General features: G+C 42.9%; 1 protein-coding gene and 1 pseudogene across 1 annotated transcript in view; one reads left to right on the forward strand and one right to left on the reverse strand.

The window, feature by feature from the left end:
• Positions 1–18977, reverse strand: part of LOC132497849 (uncharacterized) — a 56253-nt gene that overhangs the window by 2007 nt on the left and 35269 nt on the right. Inside the window, exons 5-9 of the mRNA XM_060111394.1 lie at positions 14286–14546; positions 9962–10137; positions 5708–5729; positions 1313–1704; positions 362–512 (exon numbers count right to left, since the gene is read on the reverse strand). Coding sequence (XP_059967377.1) covers positions 362–512; positions 1313–1704; positions 5708–5729; positions 9962–10137; positions 14286–14546 — 1002 coding nt within the window. The remainder of the gene's footprint in view (positions 1–361; positions 513–1312; positions 1705–5707; positions 5730–9961; positions 10138–14285; positions 14547–18977) is intronic.
• LOC132497345 (zinc finger protein with KRAB and SCAN domains 4-like) lies at positions 14215–17561 on the forward strand (annotated as a pseudogene).

Consider the following 18977-nt stretch of genomic DNA (forward strand, 5'->3'; position numbering starts at 1 on the left):
CAGCACCTGCTGAAGGGGATGGAGGGGATCACCCAGAGAAGGTGAGGCTTCCAGAGAGGATGTACACAAGCAGGCACTGTGGAGTGCTTACTAGGAAGCAGGAACTGTTCTAAGTGTTTTATGTATATTAATTTATTAAATCTTCAAAAGACTCTCTGACTCCATACTATGATTATCTCCATTTTTACAGATGCATAAACTGAAGGCACAGGAAGGTTACTTGACCTGCCCAATGTCACATAGCTTCTAAGTAGCAGTGCTTAAATTCCAACCCAGGCAATTTGGTGCCAGAGTCCACAGTCTTTACTACCCTATACTGAACCATTAGAGATCCCCTGAATGGACCTGTGAAAGTCCTTACCTTGTTCTCCAAATTTGTGGGGCCCAAAAGATTCACATTTGAACTGTGTCACCATGGACTGAACCTGGAGAGCTGTGGATTCCTGCTTGGCCTTCAAATGCACTGCATCCCCTGAGAGCACTTCAGAATGTCCATGTTCACAGTCTGGGGCCTGAAGGCAGGTAGGTATATTTGGGTTCATAAGAGGAGGACTACAGGAATCCAGGCTAATACTCAATGAAAGAGATCATATGGAACCATATGAGACATTTTGTAGAGCAATGGCACAGTGGAAGACCCAGAGTTTAAATCCACACCCAAAAGCAGAAGGGGGAGAACAAGAGTGGCCCAGTGGTTTAAAATATGTTTATAAGTTCTTTGATGCTCCTTCCATTAATTCCTCTCCCCTTGAGTGAGAGCTGTACTTAAAATGGCTCATTTCTACTGAATAGAATGTATGGCAGAAGTGATGGTATATAACTCTGAGACTAAGTAGTAAAAAGGATGTGGTTTCATCCTTATCCTCTCTTTCTCTATTTCTCTGTCTCTCTCTTGGGGAAGCCAACTGACATGTTGTGAGGACACTCAATGAGCCCTAAAGAGAAATCCACATGGTAAAGACCTCCTGCGAACAGCCAGTGAAGAACCGAGGCTCCCTACCAACAACCATGGGAGTGAGCCATCTTGGAAGTGGGTCCACCAGCCGCAGTTAGGTCTTCAGAGGACTATAGTCTTGGTTGACATCTTCACAGCAACCTCATGAGAGATCCTCCTAAGTGGCTCCCAAAACCCTGACTCAGAAACTGGGAGATAATATTTGTTTTTTCAAGCCATTAAAGCTTAGGGAGGCAGGTAATTTGTTACCCAGCAACAGAAAATTAATACATGAGGCTATAGCCAACCAACCTGGGTCACCAAACTTCACCCTTCATTTAATATTCTGTGTCCAGGAGCCTATCTTCCTCCTCTCACCTGGTTCTCTGGCTCACTTAGCTCTCGTTCCAGATCTTCAACTGCAGCCACTGCCTCCTCCCCATTCTCGGGATGGTGCTTCTGCACCCAGGCCTGGAGCTCCTCGGGCAGGATGGTCAGGAACTGCTCCAGCACCAGGAGCTCCAGGATTTGCTCCTTGGTATGTGTGTCTGGCCTCAGCCACTGATGACAGAGTTCCCGGAGCCGGTTCAGTGCTTCTCGGGGACCAGGAGTCTCTTGGTAACAAAAGTGCCTAAAAAGTTGGCGGGAGGCCTCCTGGCCAGAAAAGCTGTTCTCCTGAAGGTATGTTCCTTGGTCCCAGATAGGGTCTTCCTCCACCTTCACAATCTTAAGTCCATCCTGTTCCCCTGTTGAAGCCATTCTGGGATTAACTTAGAAGGGCTCACTCCAGCCTGAGGCAGAGGGGTAACTGATTTAAGATCCCCTGATTTAACCTTCTTTAGGAGGATGTACCTGATGAGAAAAATATGTCTTAATGGAAATTAAAAAGTAATGGGGAAAACAAACAAAGTATAAGAACAATAAATATTATGCTATCATTTATGTTAATAAAAGGTATATATAGTATTTTACTTCTGTACGTTTAGAAATTGGAAAAAAAGGCATATGGCAGAATATATTACTGACCCCAATTCTTCACCCTTCCCTGTAGACATGTACTTTGTTGTGCCCTCCCACTGTGATTCTGGGCTCAGCCATGTGACTTGACTTGGCCAGTGTGTTACTAGCAAGTGTGATACAAGCTAGACTTGAAAAGTACTTATGTGATTGGGCTTGCTTGCCCTTGCCTGCTACAATTGCTAGGAGGATATGCTGGCTTTCAGATGATAAGAAACATGCAGGACAGAGCCAAATCACCCCAGAGGGGCAGATGAGACCAGCCTAGGTCAGCTAACAGCCAGTTAATCCCCAGACATGTAAGTGAGCCTAGCTGAGATTTGCAGAGCTGCCTGGAGGACTCACAGCTGACTGCAGATATACAAGTAAGCCCTGCCTCTATCAGCTGAACCCCAGACTCATGTGCTAAATAAATGTTTATTGCTGTATGCTGCCAAAGATTTGTAATTGTTACACCACATTATTATAGCAATGAAAAACTAATACAGAGGGGTGGCCTCTGGGGAGGGAACTAGGTAACTCAGAATAAGACAGGAAGGAAAATAATACCTTCTGTATTTTTTCTGATTGTTGAGCCATTTCAAATAAAGTACTTATTCCAAGAAAATAAACAAATAAATAAATTGTAGTGATTTAAAAGCCTCACAGTCGATATATGGTAGCTTCAGGGGAAGAACAGGACATATAAAACTAGCCATAATATCAAATGATGAGTGCTATATAGAGGCTTCAACAGAATATCTAAGGAGTGATGAGCAGGAAAAACATAATTCTGACAGGGTATGGAGCAATGAAAGAATGTGGCTTAGGGGCAAGTACATTTGAATTAGGCCTAAAATAATGAACAGAAATTTGTCAGGCAGAGAAAGGGTGATGGGAGGAAACTCAACATGACAGGCCAAGCAAACAACAGAATCAAAGGTATTTAAGGTTACACTGCACAGTGACTCTAAGGACAGGCAGCGGGTACTGGTGGCTGAACTACAGAGTATAGCGTGTGGGGAGAAAATACATGACAAGAGATAAGGTTGGAAAGATGCATTTCATCAGAATAGAGAACAAGCCTGAACTCTAGGCTAAGATGTTTAGACTTTACGATATGGAAAACCGAGGGTCATCAAGGTTTTTATTTCACTGTCATAGAGTTAGACCTGTATTTTAAATGAATATTGAGTAAGATTCAGGAGGGAAATGGTAAGAATATGCTGTAGGGTTGTGGCAGTTTAAGTTGGGAGGTTTAATGGTGGTTACACTAATACAATGTTTACTTTAGCAGTGGAATTTAAGTTTTATATATGACTTTAGTCCTGTTTTAATAGAATCATTAAGGTCTGAGAGAACTGAGAAAAGTTTCTCAGTTATACTTTATTGGGGGAAAATGTATTTATTCCATTCATTCAAATATCATGTGCCTACCAGATGCCTGGCATAGTGTGGGCACTTAGGGCAAAGCAATGAAAAGGAACAGACCTGGTCCTTGCCTTTATGGGATTTGCAGTGGGAGACACAGACTTTAGTACAATATTCACAGCAACTTATGTTGTAGTGTTAAGAATAGAGAGTGTTACAAAGATTGTGGGTCTTATTCTTTGTCCATATCCAGCATCAACTCTAATTTTTTACTCCTTACTGAAGCATCTGGGTATCAGGTTTGTTGAGTCTTCAGTCCAGGAAGACTTGTAAGCCTGAGAATTCTTATGAATTTACACTGGATTCCACTATTATTAAAAATATGGCAAAAATTGTTCTGTGACTATAGGTTCTGCATCTAACGCTACTGAGAAACCATGGTGATCAGGTTTTTCTCTTGAGCACCACAGGCAACCCCTCACAGACCCAAAGCCCTAGGTGGGGCAGCCTCTGCATTCGCTGTGCTGCTCTCCCCACAGTTGGTGGACTTAGGATTTACCTCCTGATCTTGCGCCACCATGAACTCTGTCTTTATCCCTGTTTTCTGGATAAACAAATGAATTCTCCCTATCTACGTCCCTTTTCCTTTCATCAAGCCATGGCAAGGGCAGGGAAGGGAGAAGGCAGAGAAAATGCACTCTTCCTATTCTCCCCTATGCCACCACTGCTCTTAGGATTTGTATGTGTTACCCTATGTTCCCAGCTAGTCCTCCCTTGTCTCCTGTCTCCTCTCCCACCCATGTCCCAACCTGCTACAGATCCCAGACACCTCTTGTACTTGATACACATCTGATAAACTGAATGGACTGAGTTCTTTAAAATCATCTTTAGAGAAGCACTGCAAGGTAGAGACTAATGTTCAAATCATGTGGCCTCTCTAAAATGGGACTGACCAAAGCACCCCTCTCACAGAACTGTGATAATTATATAAGGTAATGCATATAAAAAGCTTAGCACGGTACCTGGCCCATAGCAATTGCTAAACATTAAAAAACCACCAGGTATTATTAGCAAAGCAGTACTAATAAGTTGAATATCCTCTTTTTATAGAGGAAATAGACCCAACAAAATAAACCATTGAATTCACAGGCCAAATTCAGTAGACAGTTGAAAATCTTGGAAGAAATATTTTCTGATGCTAGAGGCTTCAGTGGACTTCCACACTCGTGAAAGGGGGTAGGAAAAAAAAAAAGACTGTAGGCTACTGACTCAGACTACGGCTTTATCAGAAACTATGGACCCAGGGGTCAAGGGACAGGACCAGTCTCATCTGCAGTAACTAAGCCCTGAAGCTGCTGGCCCCATACTAGGTCTGCCAGCCCTAAGAACTTCTTGGGGCAGCAACACTCAAATACTGGGTGTAAGTCCCAGAAAGGGTCTTAAATATAATGCTGAATGAAGAAGAGAGAGAAATCTAAAACAGAAAGCTGCCCACACAAAATAAACCTACAAACTAAATTCCAAAATGCATGAATAACTCTAACCCTAAGAAAAATAATCAACAAATCAGAATAGAAATTCACTTGATACGAAATTTATTTTATAGTCTAAGGAATTTTTTAAATAAGTGATTTTGAGAAATACATGAGATAATGAAACCAAAACAGGCAAAAAATGCAACATCGGGTTGATATAAAGAAGGACTAATGAGAAATCTTAGGATTTAAGAAAAAACTTTGACATTTAAAATGCATTAGGGGAGGGCCTCCCTGGTGGCGCAGTGGTTAAGAGTCCGCCTGCCGATGCAGGGGATACGGGTTCGTGCCCCGGTCTGGGAGGATCCCATATGCCGCGGAGCGGCTGGGCCCGTGAGCCATGGCCGCTGGGCCTGCGCATCCGGAGCCTGTGCTCCGCAACGGGAGAGGCCACAACAGTGAGAGGCCCGCATACCGCAAAAAGAAAAATAAATAAATAAATAAATAAAATGCATTAGGGGATAAACAACAGAACGGACACAGCTGAAGAATAACAGTGATTTTTAAGACAATACTGAAGGCTTTACTCTGAATGCAGCAAGAGATGAAAAATATGAAACAGCAGTTAAGAAGAAAGAGAGAATATTTCATATATATATCTTCTTAACTGCTCTTTCATATATATACACATATATAATACATAAATATATATACATACTATATATATAAAATGTTAAGAAAATGCAACATTAATATACAGGAGCTTCAGAAGATGAGAATGTAGTGAATGACTGAGAAATAATAGTTGAGAAAAAAAATTAAGAATTTTCCAGAAATGAAGGCCTGACTTCTCAGATCAAGAGTGCACACCTAGACATAATATAGTGAAACTGCAGCCTATTGAGGATAAAGAGACAATCTTAAAACCTACCAGAGGAAAAGAGACAGATTACCTACAAAGGAAAGACAGCAAAGTGTTCATAAATGGAGTCCAGAAGGCAATCAGAGTGGGGAAATGACTGTCAACACAGAATTTACTCCCAGCTAAATATAAATAAATAGAGCAAAATGAAGCCATTTACAACGCATGAACCCTTCCTAAGAGAGTAACTAAAGGATGTAGTTCAGCAAACAAAAGTGAACTCAGAAAGAAGGTATGAAACAGAGGAAACAACATAAGTCCAAAAACTGACAAAATATGGCAATAAATTTAAATGATTATGGAAAAAAAACCTTCCTGTAAAGTAATATATTCATTCACATGTACAATGATGTACATAGAAGATTATTTACTGTAGCACTGTTTGTGAGGCAAAAGGTTGGAAACAACCTAAATGTCCACCAATATGGGACTGGTTAAATAAATTAGAGTAATCCATATATTGGACTACTACTATGCAGGTTTTAAAAATGAGGAAGCTCTTTATGTACAGATATGAAAGGACTGGTAAGATACATTTAGTGAAAAAAGCAAGGTGAAGAACCACTGTGAAAAATATTATTAGTTGTATTTAAAAAAGGGAATATATATATATATATATATATATATATATATATATATATATATATATATATATATATATATATAGGATACCCAAGCAACATTACCTGTCTCTGGGGATGGGAAATGAGTGGTTGGGAGCAGGCATGATGTGGAATTTTTCAGTGGATAACCCCTATTACATTTTTTTACATGAGAATGTTTTACTACACAAAAGGGGAAGAATATAAAACTAAAATTCTTTATAATAACAAGATGTGGTAGATGGTCAATTCAGTAGAAAGAGTGTATTAAGGCCCTTGTTGTCAGGAGAATAGAAATACTGAACAACAGACCTCATTAAAAAAAATTCTAAAAGTAAATACACATCTTATAATTTAAGGGTAAATCAGCAAGGAATTGGAGCGAATGGAAGTCTCATACATTAATATGATACTTTAATGGGTACAACCACTTTGGAAAATTCTTTAGAACTATCTCTTAAAGCTTGAGAGTAAAAAAAGTTCTGCAGCTGTGGTATCAAGTAGCCCAGAACTGACCTAAATGGGAAGGAAATCCAAAAAAGAGGGGATATATGTATACGTACAGCTGATTCACTTTGCTTCACAGGAGAAACTAACACAACATTGTAAAGCAACTATACTCCAATAAAAATTAATTAAAAAAAATAGCCCTGAACTGGTCTGTTCAATCAATCAACAATTCACTTCAGAGAACATGTTTTTTTAAGTCCATCAATTAGTGGCAACCCATAGCTTTTGAAAATCAGACAATCTGTAATGACTCGTTCCAATAAACACAGCTCTGAGAGCCAACTAATCAACAACAGTTTGTCCCATGAAACCAAGTCCCCAGAGATGATGTCAGCCCACCGAACTCCATGCTTCTCAAAATGCCTGTGTAACAGCAGCAATCTCTTCTGTACCTAGGGAGGTGTTCCTAGTCAGGATATCTCTCCAGCTGTCTTTTCATTTCAGATATTGAGTGATGGTCTCATCATTCTTTGACAAGCTGAACATATGTGTACGCCATGACCTAGTAATTCCACTCCCAGATATATACCCCAAAGAAACAAGTGCTTCCGTCCACTAAAAGCTAAAACTACAGAAATGTTCAGAGCAGCTTTATTCAAAATAGCTCCAAATTAGAAACAACCCGAATGTCCATCAACTGCAGGATAAACAAACAGTGGAACTGTGGTAGGCAGAATTCTAAGATAGCCACATGATCTCCGTCTTCTATGATTGTCATCATGTCACTTAAGATTGTTAGTTTATACGATAAAAGGTGTAATTAAGATGTAATTAAGTTGGCCTTAGGAGATCTCTCGGTGGGCCTAACCTACTACATAACTCCTTTAACAGCAGAATTTTCTCTGGCTGGTAGCAGAAGACGAAGTCAGAGGTTTGAAGTATGAGAAGGATTAGATACACAATTGCTGACTTGCTGATGGAGGGAGCCACCAGTAAAGGAATGCAGGCAGCCTCAAGAAGCTGAGACCAGTCCCACAGTGGCAGCCAGCAAGGAAAGGGAGACCTTGGTCCTACCAGGGACTTCAGTTCTACAATTGAAAGAAACATTAAATTCTATAAATGGTTTAAGACTCTTGTATTTTTAAAACATAGTCAGTAAATTTAGTGCCATTTATATTAACCAAAGATTTCTTTTTTTTTTATATGTCCATGCCTCTCTTTCGCTTTGTCACAGCTACCAAAGATTTCTTATTTGATTTCCTCTGCTGTCCTGCCTCCTGGCTGTGCTCCAGAGAGAACCAGTCGCTGTGTTGCTAGAGCTTTCATTCTAATGGGGAAGACACTGAGTTATCAAATAAATGGAGGACCTATTAAGATAGGATGGTGAGAGGTGAGCCCTTAAGAACAAAAAGGAGTGAGCCCTGCAGAGTAGAGGTGGGGGGCAGGGGGAGAACTGGTCAAAAGCCCTGAGGCAGGGCATGGTGTGGTCAAAACAATGAAAGGAGGCAGAGTGCCTACAGCCATGTGAGAGGAGAGTGGCAAAAATTAGGCTGGTAAGACAAGGCAGATCATGCAGGGCACAGGAGTTTATTTTTTAATTCTAATTACACTGAAAAGCCACTGAAGGCTTTTACGAAGGTAAGTGACAAGACTGGGTTTACGTTTTAAGATGCTCTGCTACTGTATGGTAGGCGAGCTGAGGAAATGAAGGTGGAGGCAAGAGAGTGGAAGCAGAAAAGGCAAAAGTTGAAAGCGTGGTGGTGGAGGCTATTGCACTGGATCCAAAAGACTGCCACTTAGGTATAATGTTAATGTATTCATCAAATTAATTTAACTTTGAAAAATACAACTGAAAGGCAAAACAGCTTAACTTTTGTTTGAAAAAAGTGCTGCAGTCTTTGGACAGTTATTTATGGAGCTGTGCTAAGAGCTGGGTATACACAGGAGTTTATAACTCATGGAGATAAAATTATAATAGAATGAAATAAAAGCCATAATCTCGAAGATGTGTATAAGGTACACTCCTGGAGGAAAGAGGACAACTCATCCTAAATTCACTGCATTACCTGTAACCCACAAAGGAATTCACTTAAAAATATTTACTAAGTGCCTATTACGTGTCAGGCAGCAAATACATGATAAAAGAGTGCTACAATTGCAGAATTTGATGTGTCCCCATCTCCCTTAATTGAACTAAAAAAATTAAAACATGACGTGGCGTAAAAAGCGTTTTCCTTTCTTTCCCCAGCAGCGCCCCGCGGCTTGCGGGATCTTAGTTCCTTTACCAGGGATCGAACCCCGACCCCTGCGATGGAAGCGCGGAGTCCTAAACACTGGACTGCCAGGGAATTCCCGAGCGTTTTTCTTATTAGCTTCAGCATATTAGCATATCAGCACAACGAAGAGATAATGAAAATCATAAACCACCTGTGTTGCAAAATAAATTCCAAGGAAAACTGATCACAAAGGCAAGGAAAAGAGGAACAACTTAAATACCACAAGGAAACAGGCAAATCCGGAAATGAAGATACTCTACGGGACGACTGACAAGTCCTTCAACCAGGCAATAGGATGGGAAGAAGGGAGGGGAAGGATAGGACTGGTTTAAATTGAGACTTAACTACATGCAACGAGTGGTCTTTAATTGGATCCTAGTTGGTACAAACCAACTGCAAAAAACATTTGTAGGACAACGAAGGGAAATTTGAATATGAAGTAGGTGTCAGGTAATACTAGGGAATGCGCTTAGGTTTAGCTGGGTGTGTTGATGTTGGGGTTATGATTTATGTATGTAAAATATCCTTAATTTTCAGAGATGCATATACGAAACTATTTAGGGGTGACAAGTCATGATGCTTGTAATTTATTTCGAAACATTTAAAGAAAAAATAGATGAGATAAATACTGTATAATGTTAACACTTGTGAAATAAAAGTGATGGGTATATACGGAGTCGGGCTTTTGACAGGGAGCGAGACTCCCAGTCGGACGCTCCTCCTCCACCTCCACACCTCCGCTCGAGACCACAAAGCCCCGCCTGGGCAGGGGCGGGACCTCCTTCTACTCCACTGGGGCTTCAGCCCTGTGTCGTGGCGACGGCGAGAGGATGGCGAGGCCACGCCCGCGCAGACGTCCCCTCCCGGTCTACCCCAAGTCACCGACTTTAATCTTCCCGGGGCGGGAGGGTCGGGACGAGGGGCCTGGGACTCACCTTCGGGGTCCCGGGACCTTCGGATCCGTGGCGAGGGCAGCAGCCCCCGTACAACCCACACACCACAAAGGCCGGAAGTGCGTCATCGTTCCGAGCCCCGTCGCTGAAGCCAAGCATCCCTTTCCGCGATCTTGCTCTCTCTAGGAGCTCCGGAGGTTGATGCACTTTATGACTGCCTCGTTACAAGACTCGGAACCAGAAATCCAGCCCGAGGCGGGGAAACCCAGCGAGATTTCTGAACGGAGTGGCTCCCGGCATCTGGGAATCAGATGATCATAGCAATGCAAAATGTTAGGGCCGAAAGGGACTTCATAGTTCCTCCAGTCTGGTACTTACCGCCCATTGCTTCCTGAGGCGCTCTCCTAACTCTGGTCCCTTTGACACCACAAAGGAGAGATGGTAGTTGTGGTTGGGGTTTTTTGTTTGTTCATTTTTAACTCTCAACCTCTGTTTTCTAGAATCGCAGTCTAGAAGGAGACACAGGCACAGAAACAAGTAACTGTATACAGCAGACTTGTATGTGAAATGAAATAAAAATGAAGTAAATGTTTGTAAATCGATTAGGATAGTCCCTGGACCATAGTAAATGCCGTGTAAGTATTTAGAAGATAAATGTATGTATTAGGCCAAAGAGCAAAACTAATGGAGCAGATCAGGAAACTGTAGGAGTTTGCCCTTGTATTTAATACAAGGGAAATAGAACAAGAGAAAGGAATTTCCAGAGATGGAATAAAAGAATAAAATCAGGAATGGGATGAGATACTTTGGTCATCCAGAAAATTGGGCAAATCACGATGACTGGAGAAGGGAATATATAGCAGGGGGCACCTGCAGTTACTGTTCCTGGATCCCTAACCAGAGAGTTTGGGCTGATATGATCAGATTTGCCCCTAGAAATGTTACCATGGCAGCAGTGTGGAGGGTAGACTGGAAGGATTTGAGATTACAGGCAGGTAGACCAGTTAGGAGACAACTGCAAGAATCCAGGGTAGATATAGTGAGGGCCTGAATCAAGGCAGTAGCCACAGTAGTGGAGAGAAGGGGATAGATAATATATGTTAAGACGTTGAATTTATTTTTTTATCCATTCATTTAACAAATTCTCTGAATGCATTCTTTGTGCCAAGGGTTTCCTCTAAGGATTGGATATAATAACACAGATCTTGACCCTCAAGAAGCTTAAAAGAGAAATATAGACAGTGCGAGATCTAATATATATAATTTGGGTGAAACATAGGTATGAAAATGGAGATTTGGAATGGAAAATTACATATTACAAATTTTAAAGTCTTGAAAGCATCGCAAACATGAAAGTCAGAAAAATAACAAAATATTTTTATTAATTAACTGCCTGATGCACTTCTATGATAATGTTCTCCTAAATTGTCATCTTTATATTCTTGGACTGTCTTTTAATGTTAATTTTGTAATTTAAATTCTTCTAGAAAGAATGAAAAGATAATGTAGTAAAATATATCCTCTAGCATAACTCATCAAAAATGTTTTAGGGCTTCCCTGGTGGCGCAGTGGTTGAGAATCCGCCTGCCAATGCAGGGAACACGGGTTCAAGCCCTGGTCCGGGAAGATCCCACATGCCGCGGAGCAAGTATGCCCGCGAGCCACAACTACTGAAGCCCACGCGCCTAGAGCCCATGCTCCACAACAAGAGAAGCCACCGCAATGAGAAGCCCGCTCACCGCAACGAAGAGTAGCCCCCGTTTGCCGCAACTAGAAAATAAATAAATAAATAAATAAATAAATAAATAAAATAAAATAAAATAAAAACCACTGGAGGGCACAGGTTTGCCCTACCTGAGCCCCCACTGGCTGTACAGTACACAAGCTGTGTGAGCAGTACACAAGCTGTGTGACCGTATGTGATGCTCCCAGAGTTTGGTTACCAGTTTATGGGGACAGAGGATCTGCAGCAAGCATGAGTAGAAACAGGTGTTTTATCTGGGTGTGAAGGGGAGCATCAGTGGTTTTAGGCAGAGGAGGGACTTGATTAGGTATGTATTTTAGAAAGAGCTCTCTCAGTTCACAGCCTAGAAAGTAAGGAAGGACTGGAGGGGTTGGAAACACTTAGTAGGCTAGAGACAATAATGAGGGCTTGGGCCAAGGCAATAGCAATAAGAATGGAGAAAAGGAAACAGATCTGAGAGACATCCCATAGGTAGGATAGATTGGACCAGGTGACCCAGTGTGGCAACTGAATGAGAAGAGCAAGTCACAGATGATTCTAAGGAAACCCGGCAGCTGGTGCCACTGTTTCTAGAGGATGCCATTCTGGGGCAGGAGTAGACTGGGGGGAAGAAAATCAGCTGGGTTTGGGCATACTGAATTGGATTCGTTTGCAAGATTTCCAGACAGAACTGTCTGGGAGGCAGCTCAGGATAGGGATCAGGAGTCTTCAGTGTAGAAATGAGAGCTAAAATCTTATAAGTGATTAAAGACAGTTCTGGGGAAGAATGTGGAGAGAGAAAAGAAAGGGTCAAGAACAGAACTCCAGAGGACTTCCCTGGTGGTCCAGTGGTTAAGACTGAATTTCCACTGCAGGGGGCACGGGGTTCAATACTGGTTGGGGAACTAAAATCCCATATGGCGCATGCCATGGCCAAAAATTTTTTTAAGTTAAAACCAAAAAACCCAAAAACAAAAAAGAAAAACCCCCAAACAAAACTCCATGGCCCACTCATACTTAAAAAGAGAAAGCCAAATGAATTATACTATTAGCTGACATTTATATAGTACTTACCAGGAGCCAGGCACTGTTGTAAGAACTTTATACATAAACTTACTTAATACTCACAATATCCCTATTGGCTATTACCCAACAAGTTAAGTAGTAAAGCCAGGATTATGAACCCAGGCAACCTGGCTTGATAGTCTGCACCTAACCAGACTGTGAATGGGGGCTGGAAAGAAACAGGAAGGAGGGAATCAGGAGAGAATGGAGCCCCTGAATCCAGGAACAAGATAGTTTCTGGAAGTGACAGCCACATCAACCTGGCTGCCTGAGAAGCAGCCGTGAGAAATGGTAACTGGGGGAAAAACCTCTGTTTACATTCGCAGGAGCAATCGCAGTGGTCATTGTTGGTGGTTTGCTGCCCACGGTGTGTTGAAGGATAGTGGGAGGTGAGGACTAGAGTCAGGGACCAGAGGCTTCCTTCCAAGAAGTCTAGCTTTGAAGGGGAGGAAAGAGTGGCAGAGTGAAGTGCCAAGGACCAGGGGCAGCCACTTCTCTCTCCTGGGCAAGGGCTTGGTAATGTATTCTGCTTCTTTGGTGTTTCTGAGAGAAACTAAAGGTCCCTTCCAGCCCAAAGCACAGAGGGGTCTAGGGAAGCTATACTTTCAGCTGAATTTGAGTGTCACTTTTATGCCAGTTGTCTGGGCAACCGAGAGCCTCACTACCAGGTGTCCAGGGTTTAAAAATTCAGTCCCATTTCTTTTGATCCAGGACCTGCCATTTTTTCTTTCTCCTTCCTGCAGTGCCTTGACAGCAGATAAGGAACTGGTATCCGTTTCCTATTGCTGCATGACAATTTACCACAAATTTATCAGCTTAAAACAACCTATTCATTATTTCAAAGTTCTGTAGGTCAGAAGGCCAGGCAGGTTCAGCTGAGTTCTCTGCTTAGGACCTTCCAAGGCCAAAGTCAAGGTGTTGGTAAGGCTGGGCTCTTATCTGGAGGCTCTGGGAAGGAATCTGCTACAAGCTCTTTGGGGTTGTTGGTAGAATTCAGTTCTTTGTGGTCAGTCCAGGCATGCTACCTCATCATATTCAAGGTCCTGGGGATTTGGGCCTTTGGGGTCATTTTATAAGTTGGCCAACCACAGACCTGGTTGCAAATGAGAGAACTCTGAGCAGGTCACTGAGAAGGCTTCATATAGAGTCCAGGAAGCGGCCTGGGTCCCAGTCAGAGGTCCACCCAGCCGGTCTCAATTTCTCTCCTGGCTCATCCAGAGACCTGGGGTGGGGAGGGGCTATCCAGGGCCACCCCCATGATATCTTTTGGGGAGCTCGTTGTGGGATTAAGGCTTGGGGTGGTGCAAAGAGTGGAACCGCAGAGACACTTCAACCTGGGGAAGAAATCTTTGCAGCTGCTCCCCAGCAATGTCCTTGAGCTCCTGGGCATGGGAGGAGGGAACTGGTTGCAATTTTACTAGTTAATAGCAATCTCCCACTTCCAGAAATATTCTGCAGAAATACAGCTCCCAGCTAGGGTGAGGCTCGAGTACCGCCTTGGTCCAGGATGGCTAGAGAATCGAAGGAAAGTGTAGCCTCGGACACCCAGTCTGCAGAGGACCGGACCGGGATCCTGACCGTGAAGGTGGAAAAGGAGGAAGCCTCCGCCTTGGCTGCTGAGGCGGGCGCCCCAGGCAGCCCAGCTCCGGACTCCGAGCACTCCCGCCAGCGTTTCCGAGGCTTCCGCTACCCGGAGGCTGTAGGGCCCCGCTAGGCTCTGAGCCGGCTCCGGGAGCTCTGCCGACTGTGGCTGTGGCCAGAGGTGCACACAAAGGAGCAGATCCTGGAGCTGCTGGTGTTGGAGCAGCTCCTGACCATCCTGCCGGGGGACCTGCAGAGCTGGGTGTGGAAGCAGCATCCGGAGAGCGGGGAGGACGTGGTGGTGCTCTTGGAGTATTTGGGGAAGCAGTTGGATGAGCCGATGCCGCAGGTAGAGAGAACAGGTTTATCTTCTGAAAGCTGTGGTCTGTTTCTTCCTGAAATCTCCAGATCAGAGTGAGGGGCTTTTCTTTAAGATCCAGAAGTTCTCAATCTCCTTTTGTACCTGAACCTCTTTGGCAGTAAGATGAAGTCCCTGCACTTCTCATAATAGTATTTTAAAATACATAAAGGAAAATATACAGGATTATAAAAGAACTCAATTATATTGAAATACAGTTAGAAAGCATTAAACAAATTTGTGATAAAGTTATATATGTTTTTTTATTGGTGCACTAAATAATAAGACCTAGGGACAGGCCTAATAACTGGCAATTTCCAAGTTGCTCTAAGCACGAATGACTCTGACAATATTTGCCTGGTGGCAATGTAATGTGATGTGAAAACATCTGCAGCTTCTATTGCTGACAAAGACCGGGGTATGCTTATTCCATATTGTGGTTTTTGCTCCTGTTTATAGTGGAAGGAAATGCTAAACTTCTCCTGGAGGCTAGTAAAAATTAAAATAGTTTTTTCCTATCCAGGTTCATGGACCACTTGGAAAGGAGCCCATGGATCACAGAAAATGGGTTGATTTTACCGGCATCTTCTTACTTGTATTATGAGATTGTTTCCTCTTTGCAGTATTTTGTGTCCTTGTGAATGTTCTTTCAGAGGATGTGTAGCCAGAGCCTTCTAACCAGTGACCACAAGACCAAGGTTCTTCACTGGGATCTATTGCACCCTGTAACACAGAAAAGTGATTTCAGGTCTCTTAGCTTCAGGCTCTTCATTCCTTACAGAGGGTGTGGGAAATTCTGAGTTGCACATGAGAAAGTAAAACTTGAAAACTGTAATTTAACTATAAATTTCTGGACAGAAGCCTGCATTTAACAGGGACACATGTGCAGGGTCCTGTGTTAGGTGATTTCACATAATGTGATCAAGTTTGCTGGTCCCCCAAATCCTGTAAGCTAGAAAATATTATCCTCATTATTTTCAGTAAGAAAAAATATTAGTATTCTGAGAACTTAGCACCAATTCTCAAAGAGTTTTCATAAAAGCACACATGTATGTAACGAGGGAGCACAGAGTAATGGTTAAGAGCATGGGCTCTGGACTCACTCTCCCTGAGCTCCCATCCTAAGCATTGCCGCTTAGTAGCTGGGTGACCTTGGGCAAACTTCCTAAATGCTCTGTGCCTCAGTTTCCCCATCAGTGAAATGGGTTAATAATAGTCCCAACCTTAAAGTGGTTGTTGTCTATATTAAATGAGTTAATTGTTTAGTGCTCTTGGAAACAGTGCCAGGCACATAGAAAGTGCTATAGAAGTGTTTGACAAATAAATGGAAATGAAAATAAATGAATAACTTCTAGGTCCCAGGTGGTAGCCAGGGGCAGGAACTGCTCTGCTGCAAGATGGCACTGTTGACACCATCCTGGGGTTCACAAAGCAGCCAGTTCCAGCTGATGAAGGCTCTACTCAAGCATGAATCTTTGGCCCCTATTGTTTTAGGGGCCGCTGAAAATGGAAGATGTGGCCCTGACTCTCCCCCCTAGATGGACACAGCTGGATTCAGCTCAGGTGAATTTCTACAGAGCTGAAAAGCAAGAGAACTGTGGCAGCCTGACCTCCTTGGGTAAGACTGATGGGCACTGATTTCCCATAAGGTTTCTTGACTGCCTTTGTGAATTAGAACCTACCAGGCTGTTAGAAGCCATTGAACCCCCTACGTTTGGATCAGAATCACCATTTCTAAACTCTGTTACTGACCAGCTCCTTAACCCTTCTCATCTTGCCTTCTCCTCTGCCCTGTAGTAAGGTTAAGTGGGATGAAGCACTTACAACCTCTAGTATAGGTCCAGCTCATAGTAGATGCTCAGTAAATGCTGATTTCTTCCCCTTCCCTTCCTGTTGCTAGCCCTGATGGTGGAGGAGAGCTGAGGGGGTGTCTTCAGGAAATGGGCCATGGGACCATAGAGTGAGAGCTAGAAGGGACCCAGAGATTGACTGCAGAGCCTGGCCTTAGAGATGAGCATGCCGTGCAGAGGTGCACAAGATTGCAGGGGTGGCACTCCAACTCAGATCTCCTAGTGTTGAAGGTTGAAGCCAGTTTTGTTTGGGGATCCTGCCACTACCTGGAATACTAGGAGAGATGGCTGCACTTGTCATTATTTGGTGATCAATTTCTGAGTCCCCACTTCCCCTGTTTTCTTACTAAATGCTTCAGAAATCCTTTCACTTGCCTTGCTTACTGTTGCCTTCTGTGCTACCCTTTTAGTATTTAATCCTAGGTGCACGAGCCTGCCTTACTGTCCTTAGAACTTAGAGCCACTGCATGTATCCCTAGCACAGTCCTCACCACCTTGCCAGTTTGTATCATTCTTCTGATGGACCCATTCCCATCCTTGCCTCCTTCCTCCCCAGTACTCTGTTCTCCCTCTTATTTCCATTCTTATTCTTGTACTAAACTCCTCATCCTTGCCATGTATAGACCTCTATAATTCTTGCCTCCCTGGGACTCATCACAAAGCTTTCCTCTGTGGCAGGACATAATTGACAGTTGCTGGTCATTTGTTATTTCAGGTGGTGAGATATGGACTAAGATCAGGGACCTGCCTCCAGATGAGGACCATCCAGAACAGGAACCTGGGCAGATGCCATGCCACCTGGGTGAAGACACTGCCCAGATTTCTACATGTGCAGAAGCTGGTGCACAGGAGGGCAGGTTACAAAGAAACCAGGAAAATGCCTCTGGGAGGAGGTGGCACTATTGCCATGAATGTGGGAAGACTTTTGCTCAGAGTTCAGGCCTGACTAAGCACAGGAGAATCCACACTGGGGAGAAACCCTATGAATGTGAGGAGTGTGGCAAAGCCTTTAGCAGCAACTTTGACCTCGTCATTCATCAGAGAGTACACATTGGTGAGAAATAATGTTTGTAGCCTCCTTACCCTGTTTACAGATCGGGATGAAGAAGGGCTGGTATGAGGCTGAGTGATAAGAGATAATGACTGGCTTACTACTATATCCTCAGCACCTAGCAGAGTTCCTGATGAATGAATGATTCTGAGGATTGGTTGATTCCACTTGCTCTTTCACTGCAACATAAAATCCCCCCGGCACCTACTGCTTGAGACCAAAGTGTTCACATACCTATTTCCAGAAATAACTGTTTTTCTGTTGTAACTATACTACATTGGCTGAGATACACGATATAAAAAGAGTCTCTGAGACTCAATAGCATATGCTACCTGCTGATGAATGTTTAGGAGTTAAGTCCCTGAGGTAGGATTGAATCCAGCTGCCTAATGCCTTAGTTATTAAAAGTTTGTTTCTTGAGGCTGAGTAGACGGCCACTTAAAAACGAAAGTCAGTGCAAATCTACGCTTACCGGTGTGGAGCTGATCCTTCTGTGCCTCCTGATCTCTTCCCAACCTCAGTTACTTTAAGGATAAAAGGGTCCCCAATGCTCCAGCCATCTCTGCAGGATGGACTCCACATTACTCCCTGAGCTCCCAGTCAAGCAGACAATACTCTCCTGGTAGTTGGTGTTGTAACCCTTGAAGTGTCTGTATTACACTTCTTTCTCCACCTTTTTGTTTTAAAAAAATGTGTCTAAATTCAACTGATGGAATTTAAGAAAATCTACAATGAAGAGAAAAAAGTTAAAGTAACCGTGGGAGTGAGGGTGACTGGGAGGTGATATGGGGGCATGAAATGGTGAATGACACGGTGCCTCCATTGTTGGGTACTCTTCAGTAAAATGTCTGTTCATGAGTTTTACCCATAGCTAATTGAATTGTTTGTTGTTTAACTGTTGCGATTAGGTGAGTTCTTTTTATATTCTAGATACAAGTCCTCTGTCAGATATATGGTATAAAAATATTTTTCCCAGTCTGTAGCTTATCTTTTAATCCTCTTAATAGAGTCTGTCACAGAGCAAAAGTTTTAAATTTTGATGAAGACCAAATTATTAATTTTTCCTTTAATGAATCATGCTTTTGATGTTAGTTCTCAGAATCTTTGCCTAACTCTAGGTCCTGATGATTTCCTCTTATGTTTTCTTTGAAGTTTTAAGTTATGTCTTATGTTTTAGCCCCATGATCTGTTTTCAGTTGATTTTTGTATAAGGTGTGTGGTTTAGGCTGAGTTGTTTTTCTTTTTGTTTTTTGCCTATGGATGTCCAATTGCACCAGCACATTTTTCTGAAAAGGCTATCCTTCCTCCATTTAATTGCTTCTGTAACTTTGTGAAGAATCAGTTGGGCATTTTTGTGTGGATCTGCTTATGGGTTCTCCAACCTGTTCCATTGAACTATATATGCCTACAATACCACACTCTTGATCACT

Source organism: Mesoplodon densirostris, chromosome 10, assembly GCF_025265405.1.
Source record: "Mesoplodon densirostris isolate mMesDen1 chromosome 10, mMesDen1 primary haplotype, whole genome shotgun sequence".
Taxonomy (NCBI): Eukaryota; Metazoa; Chordata; class Mammalia; order Artiodactyla; family Ziphiidae; genus Mesoplodon; species Mesoplodon densirostris.